General features: G+C 31.1%; 2 protein-coding genes across 9 annotated transcripts in view; both read left to right on the top strand.

The window, feature by feature from the left end:
- LOC108754628 (longitudinals lacking protein) overlaps nt 1-11,533 on the top strand; it is a 226,807-nt gene that overhangs the window by 151,968 nt on the left and 63,306 nt on the right. The window lies entirely within an intron of this gene.
- On the top strand, nt 821-1,657 carry LOC108754633 (longitudinals lacking protein-like). 2 transcript variants are annotated; one of them, XM_018497088.1, is made up of 2 exons: nt 821-901; nt 1,235-1,657. In XM_018497088.1, exon 2 carries the CDS (start codon nt 1,237-1,239, stop codon nt 1,519-1,521), a length of 285 nt encoding a protein of 94 aa, XP_018352590.1. In that variant the 5' UTR covers nt 821-901; nt 1,235-1,236; the 3' UTR covers nt 1,522-1,657. The 2 variants fall into 2 exon arrangements, with proteins under 2 accessions (XP_018352590.1, XP_018352591.1); XM_018497089.1 differs by having other exon boundaries at nt 830-908.

Genomic DNA, 11,533 nt, shown 5'->3' on the forward strand with positions numbered 1-11,533 from the left:
TGTGTGTGTGTGTGTGTGTGTGTGTGTGTGTGTGTGTGTGTGTACACGTACGCACAACAGTATATATGGAGAATTTCTTAAAGGATTAAAAGCTCATACATTAAGAAGTATATTTAATTTGCATTAAACTATATTTAATTCGTAGTTTGTAATATATGTCAAGAATGTAACTGTAGCAGAAAATAGAATAATTTTACATAATATGAGAAATTTGTGATATAATCCTTCGTTGTGTTAGCACTCAAATGTTATTTCATATAAAGTCAATATATTTCAAAATATATTCACGCACATTAAATGTCGAAATTAATTCTTACAAATAGATATTATAATTGCATGCAAAAAATTGTTCATGTTACCTGTATAATTAGAAAATGTGTTTTATGAACATCTTCACACACAAACACACACACACACACACACACACACCTTATCCCACATCCCTCTTTCATAACATATTCATTCTAATATTTAAGATTTAAATTAATTTTTTTATTCTCAAAAAAATATTTTATTATAATTATTATAATTGAATTGATATTTATTTTCATATTTTTATATTTATTTTGTTTATTATCATTTTAATTTATCCACATTTGTGATATTGTTAATATTTTAATAAATTAATTATAATTACAATTACGCTTAGCAGATTGCTATTAAACGATTATTGACGTTGTTGTTTCAGCTTTATTATGGCATACTCCTGTCATGGCGTACTCCTCTCTTCACAAGAAAATTGGTACACACAATAGCGACGGGGATAGGGCGTTACACACACAAAAAAAACATGCTGTCATAGTGCGCAAGCGGATTTACATGTGCACTGATTGCGGCAAGGGTTTCACGTTGAGGATAAAACTCTCGAAACACCGCAAGTTGGAATGTGTAAACGTATAAGGTAACAGGTAGTACAGAGTTTTTAACTGTGATATTTGTTCGTAAATTGTGTGTTGACAGGTATAGGAAGAGGTACCGTGCAGCGCCTTCTAAAATCAATTTTTGACATTGCAATTAACTCTCGCACTCCTAATAATTTTTATTAAATTGTCTCAGCAATATTTGCAATATTGACAAATTCTTTCGACTGCTACTTGCGACGTTATTAATATAAAATTGAAATATTGATATTATCTATGACGTCCTCTCGGAATTAATGTTCAATTCACGTGCATTTGCGCCTGGTGTCGCTAAGTAATTGCTTTTTTTAACCGATTTGACATTGATGTTTCAGCGATGTGGCCTTACAAGAGGGTGGACGGATACGACGTCGGTGATATACAACATCAACAACGAGGAAGTACCATCTACGAAACGCGTGAAAGGACTTACATGTGCGCAGATTGTGGCAAGAGTTACGCGGTGAAAAGATCCCTCTGGAGACATCGGAAGTTCGAGTGCGTGAATGCAAAACCGAAATTTAGTTGTGACATATGCTCATACAAGAGTCCTCACAAATGGTGCATCGACAAACACAAAAAAAAGCATCACGACATTTTCTACAATCGCTTCCCTAATTAAAGCTCCTAGCACTATCAAATTTTGAACATTGTTTTTATGAAATTGGATGAAAGGAGATCTTTTTTTAATGACATTTTGTTTTATTAATCTACCAATTATCTGAATGCCGCTATAGTTTTCAAATTTTTACAAACGATTGTACGGATAAAAGAATTTGATTGTGTGGTAGACGAATTTATATAATAGAATCATAATAATAAACCTGTATATAAATATGTTCTTCAAATATAATAATTTAGATATAATAATTAGTAGTTTATTTGAGAATAATACAATACTTAATATTATATATATATATATATATATTATAGTATAATATAATTATCGCATTATTCTCAAATTGGTAGTCAAGTTGGTAATTTCAAATATTATTGTCGCATTTCATTAGACGAGTATAAAGTTAGAGTAAATTTTAATTTTTATTGTCGAAGAGGATTGCAATGTATTTATGGAATTTAAATTTTCGAAAATATTTTTTGAATATGTTGTGAATACATAAAAAAAAAGAACAACCTTCTTATTATTTTTGAAAAAATACGTACATGAACGAATAATACCTATTTCCAAAAATTTCTTCTCAAACTTTATTATATTTATATTGTTGTATAATTTATAAATTATGACTATTATACTATGAAAATTATATAAATTACGGCTATTTGTCGTAGTATATATTGTACTATGTATAATTATGTAATATTAAATGTAAAATAAATTAAAGGTTCTTTTTGTAACAGGTATAATATCCATTATTTTTTTGTTCTTAGTATTTCTAGTGACACGTCGACATTTATATTAAGATATATATGTATTTATAATATCTATTAAACACATTAAAATATATGTACTAACAATTAATAACTTTATGGAAAATTTTGACCCTCCAGGTTACCCTACAACAATAAACAAGGTGTCTTTGAATAAAACTCAGACTACGGAAATAAAAATTGTTGAGAAGTTGGAAGAATGCAGAAGAAACTGAAGAAGAATAAGATAGTGGGATATAAAGTTTTAAATATAAAATAAATAGTAGCAAATAAATAGAAGAGAATTAAATATAGAAGACGTTGTACTCAACTATTATTATTATTATTTGGTGTTTTTTTATTTTTTAGTTATTCCTTGGAAAATCTACGTTTTCGTAAATTCTCCCAAAAACACCTCCGCTATATTCATTTTTGGAATATTATAATATAGATTCTCTCTATAGAATGAAGAAATTTGTGAGAATATACGATGTAATACAACTTAGAAGAAGTCATAGATATATTAACGCAAAAGTTTTTTTTTAGTTTAATATGTGGATTTTAAGTTTCACGATAACTCATGAGGATATCGAAAAGCGAAATAATGTTTGTATATATTATTTCAGCAATGAGTGCTTTATATTTTATATAATAGAAATATGTTTGGCGGCTTGGTAAATTAGTTTCTAATCCTCCTGATTTCGAATCAGGCTCCTTCTAGAACTTATAGAGTAGTTGTCCTTGTGTGAATTATATTTGCAAAATTTTCCGAGCTTTCGTTGATTTTTAGGATGGCTTTTAAATTTAAGGGATGCATCAAGCTTCCGGAAAGAGCACATTTCCGATCTCTTCTTGTGGCAAGAAATATTCGTCTAAGATAATCAGAATCTTTAGTTGGATTTATGAGATATCGATTATATATTTAATTAATTTCACGTTTTATGTAAATTTAGTTCAAACATCTTATGCTTATTGCAAAGTTGAACAGGCAAGTTCTTCTGGATGTAGATGCATTAATTGTTTCTATTTTGGCTGATATGAATGTTTTAAATTGTCTTTCTTTCATTGTATCTTTATTCGAAAGTTATAATTTATATATATATATATATTCACAAACGTGAAATGATTACATCTCATAAGTCAAACTGATCGTCGCCTTAAATATCCGCGAGTGCTTTCATCGTTCTATCCTGATACTGCTGTTTTTGTTGAATCCTTTTCTTTTGCGAGGCTTGAACAGCGCAGTTAGCTTTCGCTTAACTAACTAACTTGGTCCCTCTGTTTCCAGCTTACCGGAAGATGTACATGGGCGATCAGGTTCTTGGCTACACTTGCACTATGTGCAGCAAATTCTACAAGATGTGGAGTAACTATTTGAAACACAAATGTGAACCACCGCAATTCAAGTGTCCGCTGTGCCCATTTGCTGCCTTCAAAGCCTTCATCCTGCACGCTCATCAGGCAGAGCAGCACTTCAAAGTTACTTCGCCGAATACTTAAACGACTTACGGCGGTCCAGATCGGGGAGGAATTGTCAAATTGCCTTAGTCGTCGTTACGATTCTTCGTGGCATACTGTGCCATACTGCCACTAACTATCAAACCGTTCTCAAGAAATGAAAGAGTTTGCAATTTAAAAATGCAAGAATTTATGAGCAAGTCATTTTGAGACGTCGACGACCGTTTTCTACGTAGTCCCGATTAGAAATCCCGTGAAAGCGTTCTCTCCGAAAAATATATTTTTCCTAAACTCGCCACGATGAGGTAGTTCCCGAGTCGTTATCATAGAATAGTTCGACATATTGCGTTAGTTTGTAATCAGCGATCGGCGCATTTTGTGAAAGGATTCAGATCTCACAGATGAACGGTGCATATAAATTTATAAATGAAAAATAAAAATCGTCATTTGTAGTATATCTTTCTCCTCCCTAACACTTTATTATGTAATTATATATCATAATAACGCGACTGAGATATGCAGAAATATAATGCGATACTTCATATACCAATGTAACGAATAGCGTAGTTTAATCTACGGTAAACCGTAAAGGAAAGAAGACTGAATGACAATAATAAGGCTTAGAAGATTATCTCTCATCTGTATTATGCTTTAAATTATTAATATTATAAATCTTTAAATGCCATAAACCATGCATTTTTTCTTAAAGAATGCGATATCCTATTGGAGGAGTAGGAAATGTTCACCTCACTGTATCTAAGGCCAAGTATTGGAAAGAACAAAGTATACTATAAATGAATATTTTGTTCACCGAGGATCAGTATTGAGATCTGATGATAGATATTACTGCAACACAACACTATAAACTATCGATTCTCTCTTTTTCGCTGCATACAATCTAAAAATTTTATCTCGGTACGAAGTGCCGACCGCTTACCTATAAAAGATACTGTATAATCCGTAGTATTGATAAATGCATGTATTTTCGTAATACCAATAATAAAATATCATAAAAGTATCTAAAGTGAAACGACGGTCTTATTCTCAGTTAAGCAAGCCAATACGATATATTAAGTATGGCGATTCTTTCGTTCTTCCCCCATCGTTCAGTAGAACCTCGAATCGATGTTTTTACTCAATAATAACAATAATATAAATCTTATTTTAATGAGCTAAACCTTTTCACTACTTTAAAAATTTTTTAAATTATGTTTTTTGCAGAATATTTATAATTGTTGATTTTTTTCAATGTAAAATTTTTATCCATCATTGCTGTGGTTTCTTTCAGAATTGACCAATACCACCTCTGTTTTCCTTTAAGTATATTTTTTCAGAGCGCTACTAATAGATGATTGAATGCGCTCTCTGTTTCAGATCGCCCGAAGGATTTGGCAGGATTTCAAGAGCTTAGCGAGCTACCCGGTACGACACAGAAAAAATTGGATGTATACCGCGCACGCAGAATGCTAATGTCGATGCTAAATGCTTTTGTGGGGGCGAGAGCATTGTTGATTGTCGTGACGTGTATTAAGACAGTTATTCAAGATGGCTTTCTTCCTTCCGTTTCAGGTTTCCACACTTGCTGCGAATGCCAGAAAACGTACAAGTCGCGGATGGCCCTGAACCGGCACGTGCGAGAGGAATGTGGCAGAATCTTGTATACCTGTCCGTACTGTCGCAACATCATGCCGATGAAGTTTAATCTATTGAATCACTTGAAGAAGGAGCACGGTTGCTAAGATTTAACTCGACGAGTGATTGCCGAAGAAATTCTCTTATCACTTCGCGATCATATTGATTGATGTTAATATTGCTTCTTTCCCATACAGCACAAAATATTGTGTGTGAGAAATGTTTTTAAAAAATTATTTTTTTCCTATTTTTAAAAACTTTTATTTTTTTAAATATTAAAAAATATTTTTTTAATAATTACCTTTAGTAATATTTTAAAATGTCTTAACAGATTTAAAAAAGTATTTGGAAACTTTTGTGGCAATTTTTAACAATACCAGCAATATTTTTAATAATATTTTAAAATTTCCAGAAGAAAAGAAATTATTTTTTCAGTGACGCAATATTCCCAAAAGATTTTACAATTGAATATATTAGTATGCAATCTTTTTAAAATATTTTTGATAATATTTTTCGATATGATCTGGACATAGACAGTTCTAAAAATTAGTTCTAAAAATATTTTCGAATTTTAAAACATTTTAATTTTTTTAAAAATATTTTGTGCCGTTTGGACTATGAACAAACGAAATTTTTTTTAAGTCCTTACACAGTTCTTACGAAACGTGACACTTGTTTACAATACAACGTTGTAAACAATGAAAAGTATATTTGTGTTCAAACTTACCGCGTATCACAGTTATAATAATAAAAATGATTCGGGAGATATTTGGTGCTTTATACCGTAAAATATTTATGAAATTTCATATATTATAGCACCTTTTGCTATGTAAAATAAGTTTATTATTAACACAAATATGCAACGTTATAGATTATATTGTTAAATAATTGTCTAAGGCAAAATTATCGTTAAGTCATATCTTTTGATGATAGAATATTGTAGAAATTATAATACACGTCTTTCTAAAGTATGGAATGTTAACATACTACTTATATTTATAACAGATTTTTGTGACATGATCTTTTTCTATTCTCCATTAAAATTGTTTAATTAATATGAGATTAACTTCTTCTGATAGACTCGCTTTTATTTTTATAGACTAATAAAACTCCGCGAGTGACTATCAGTGTCTATTCGATCAATACGGTATGTGCATATTATCATTTTCACTACACAGGTTAAAATCTTTTTTATAAAATACTTCTTGTAAAATTTAATATTTTTGTACTTGTTTTCAATATTATCCAGATTGGGCATTAAAGCGTTATGAAAAGATCTTTTAGAAAACTAAATATTTTCAATAAACAAAAATATATATTTAATGTTTGATATCTTGATAAAAAGAATGTCACAATGAAAACTCCTTTGCATACGAAAAAATTTATAAGAGATTTGTTAATTAGCAAACAAATTACCGTCTATATTGATAAAAATGGTTAAGGATGTAATAATTATGTGGCGTCAAAATTAATAATGAGGGATACTAATAAATGCATGAGAAAGTTCGATTATGTTCATCGCAAGTTTATATTTTGCTTTGCCATTTGTTTTGTGCTTATTCTGTCTTTGTTTTTAACAATTATATAATCCGGTCTACGCCGACAGGAACGGCTGGATTATTTACAAGAAGAATATGAAGAAAGTACACGTAAAAATATAAAAGGTGCGTAGATCCAGGCTTTCCGTGTGCGCTCTTCTCCTCCAGTGTGTTTTTACGAGACAAATATTAATATATACTCGGTTAACAATGAGAGGATTGGTCATTGATATTCGACTTTTAGTCTACGTGAAATTTTAATCCTATTTTCTCTAAAATAATTCTGAATTAAATTAAAACTAAATGTAAATCAAATTCTGTACATATTGTCTAAAATAAAAATATTAAGGTAATATTAATAATTTTACATAATTTCTGTTAGTTTTATATTAATAATTTAATTATGATTTTTGTACTATATTATGTTGTTATGTTTGGTGAAAAATCAAATGTTTAACAGCACTTTCGAGGCAGTATTTGAACCAATTCAGGTCGGATTAATCGACGTCACATATTCTATTTTATTTTTCGATTGGATGAGATCATGATATTTTTGGATTAATCGACCTAAGTTAGGTTCAAAGTTACTTTACTGGAAAATGCTATTAGTTTTTTACGCGATATTTTACAAATTATCAAATTTTTTTTTTCAATAATAATCATAACAATTGGGAAAAATATAATTATTTTTTCTGTAAATCTGTAAAAATAACTCGTGAAAAAATAACACTTTGGCGAATATCAGCGACTATCGAAATAAAATTAATTTAAACGATTTGTATTAATCCGGATATGTAATTTTTCTTTGCAGATTATTTTCCTGGGAATCAGACCAACCTGCACATCTGCAAAAAATGCGGAAACATGTACGTGTATTACAGTTCATTGACAAGACACATGAGGGAGGAATGCGGAAAAGCGCCGAAATATCAATGCCTATATTGCCCAAAAAGATCGAAGTTACATTGCAACCTTTTGAAGCATATGCGAACGAAGCACGGCTTTGAGCAGGGCTGAGAGCTCCGAAAATGGATGGTAGGAGTGATGGTGATGATGATGTAGTCAGGGGACAACAGAACGGGGGCGAAACCAAAGTTAAATTTTAAATATACAAGACTGTTAACAATATTTCTATAGTCATCCAGTAATTCTATCAAGTGTAATAAGATTTAAGAAACGTTAACAACTCTACAAAGTTACGTTCGCATTTCGAACGTTCACGTGCACTTGTCAATCCCTTTAGTAGCCGCATAATCTTCGTAAGACGCGAGTTGTAAAATAATGTAAATTTCTGCATGAATGCCTTTGTAAATAAATATTTACTTTGATGTGTATAAAACAAATACGTACTATTACTCTTAAGCTTCGAGAAATTTAATTTTTGTTTAACTAAAGTGCCAAATTGTTTATAAAAAAAAGCATGGATAATTATTCTAACTCTATTTTTCACTTACGAGATCTCTGTCTTTTGAAAAACAAATCAAAAGGTAACTATTATTTTTGCGAGAAATAATACCATTCTTATATCGTTATATTTCATTAAAATAAACATGTATTAATTGCAAAATTAAAGAGCTGAATATAAGAGCAAGTTTTTTTATTATATTATTATTAACGGCACTAAAAGCAGGATTGTGCATGCATAATAGTAACACAATAAAGTGTTACTAATATACTATTGACCATGTAAATTTATATGTTTTCATATTTTGAATTGTTAATCATATCCAATATAATCTATCAATGCGCTTTTTATTTAAAAAAAAAGTGGATTAATTTTTTTTCTCGTAAAACAACTGCTGTTCTCTACTAAACTTGCATAATCCCACTATGTTATAATTGAAATTTAAAAGTATCGATATTCAAACTGATTATTTGTTATTGTGTCATTAGCTCTGCGATTTACATTATCGATCTGTTTGTTGAACAAGAGATCTTGTTATGTATCCGGGAAACACGGTGTGACGACAATTAGAAACCGAGCCGAGACCCGTTCACATTTGTCCGAAAGACGTTGATGTTTCTCGTGTGTCCTGATCGAAGTCGCTGACAAACCTACGTACTGTTTTCTTTTTCAGAGTGCAATACTTGTCTGGCCTGCTCGAAGACGTACAAATGGAGGAAGTCGCTGCACCGACACGTACGCGAGAGCCCGGAATGCTGGCCGATTCTTCTTACTTCCGGCAACGGTGAATTTATCCGGCAGATCCAATACAAGATGTTGCACAACATCAAGATTTGAATATGGACCGAGTTTGCAACTGCAATTGACTGTATTCAATGAAACGCCTTCTGGAGGCGTCAATTGTTATATTTGGAATATTTTTTATAAAAATAAATCTTATTTTATTGTAGCACGAAGCATGAAAACAGATAAAACGTTATTTATTAATGAAATAATATTATTCCTTTTCCATAAGTTTTATTAATTTAATCATGAAGAAATAATTTGGTAATAAATATAATTAAGAATTACGTTCTATACGTATAGATATATGTATAGAATATATTCTATGTATACACAAAAAAAGAAAAGAGCATTTTTAAAACCTTTAATTTATACCGTATTTATTATTTAACTTTAATTAACGATCTGGATTCGAAGGTGTCATTTATTAAATTTGATTTAATTGTTTTCGTTTATACCATTCATTTTCTGTATGCACAATAATACATAAATTTGTAGAAATAATTAAAAAGACCTTATTATGTTATTTTCTTTAGAACTACTGTGATTTTATTTAAAAAAAATCAGGTAATTAATGATTCCTAATCCTCAAAAATGCTATATAGAAATTATATACTTGCAGAAATGTATTATATAAATGCGGAAATATTTTATATATGTAGAATAATATTTCTGTATTTATATATTTATATGAAATACAATATGTCTTATCATCTTAATCCATTAATTGTGCACTTAGGATATGATAGATGTAGAACATATTAATATTTCAGCATTTTTAACATTAATAGCGTCGAAATTAACCAATTATCCTAATCCTTCTTCATCGAGAAGTTTTTTTTTCAGCAAGTTAGAATTGTAAAAACAAAGTAAAAAAAAGGAATAATGTTATGAATGGATGTTATGAATTTACATCTTTGTTCTTCGACGAAATGTTATTATTGACACGATAATTTGTCGCAGATTGCTCGTCGAAGCTCGATGACCGAGCCCGAATCTTGACGCTTGATAATTTATCATGACGTAAATATTCCATCAGTGAATCTCTTCTACGATCAATCTTAAATCTTTGATTCAGCAGGATCTGGCTCAACCGTTCAATGGAAACTCAGCTATCAGAAGTCTATTACGCACTCCTTACGATCGTTCACAGATTAAGATCAGAACAAGCACTAAGATGCCGTCTGTGATCTTCTGTTTCAGGTCAATCTGTTGGGTCCAGCATGTTTTTTCTCAAGAAGCCTTTTCCCTGCATGTACTGCGAACGCAGCTACAAGAATAAGAGTTCATTAAATCGCCACGTGCAGTACGACTGCGGCAAGAAGAGATTGCTGTGTCCGATCTGTCAAACAAGATTGTTAACGAGGAGAAGCCTGCCCAAGCACATGCTCTTCATACATGGGATTTCAACGAGATAAAAAAACATACAAAGAGAGAAAGAGAGAGAGAAAATTGTTCGTTTTCCTTTTTTTAATGTTCATTTGTTGAGTATCGACAGATTGAGTTCAGTTGCGTTTTTTTTTTATCGATGCACATAAGTTAATAAATAGATTGTATTTTTGTTAATTTGTTATTTCATCGTCTCGCCTTCACGAGTACTCTAAAATTTATGTATAATATGCATATACATGTGTATAGTTGCCGATATATACTTTTCTTAATACATGTATGAATACGTGTATGAACATCATATATATCGCATTATATTATATAAATCTTCGGGTGTACATTAAAAAACAATCGTTACTTTTTTCGATTTTAACTTGGTTCAACGCGAGATCGTTCTACATCGTCGCATCTTGTTTTTGGGTATCTTGTTTGGAGGGTTGGAAATTGGTGTCTTCTCACTTGAGGTGGAAAGGCTGGAGCTGAGGAGGGGCTGTGTATAATTCGCGAGAGAAATCTATTATTTGATAAACATCACATTTGATAAACATCATTTTTGCTATGAATCGCTTCTGAAGATATGTTTGAATTGTGAAAGAAATTGTTTACGAATTAAACTTAGTGACTTTGGAGCCTCCTCTTATCCATCATTCCCGCCTTACGCAGTTTATTTCACGCCTCTTCACATAGCCACGTATCCTTGGCGAAGTTTGATCCTGGGCGCACTTATCTTCGGGCTATTGGCTGACATTGTGTGTTGGGTTGGTTACGGGTTTAATTTCACTGATCTCTGTTAATCGCATACAAACACATTTGGAAAAACATCTTTACTCCCATCCCTCCCTCTCCTCCTTTCTTTTTCCCTTATTTTCCTTTATTCTTTTCGTACGTTTTTGTCGTCGTCCAATGAAATCGTTATTCATGACCATTAAGGTGTTCAAGTCATGCTCTCAACTTGTGGCAAAGTTATTTTACAAAGAAGGTAGTAGTGGCTTAAACGAATAATGGTTTAACTGAAGCAAAAACGAACAAAATGTGTATTAAGTCTATTTTACAGAAGAAAT

This window comes from Trachymyrmex septentrionalis, unplaced genomic scaffold, assembly GCF_001594115.1.
Source record: "Trachymyrmex septentrionalis isolate Tsep2-gDNA-1 unplaced genomic scaffold, Tsep1.0 scaffold80, whole genome shotgun sequence".
Classification (NCBI taxonomy): Eukaryota; Metazoa; Arthropoda; class Insecta; order Hymenoptera; family Formicidae; genus Trachymyrmex; species Trachymyrmex septentrionalis.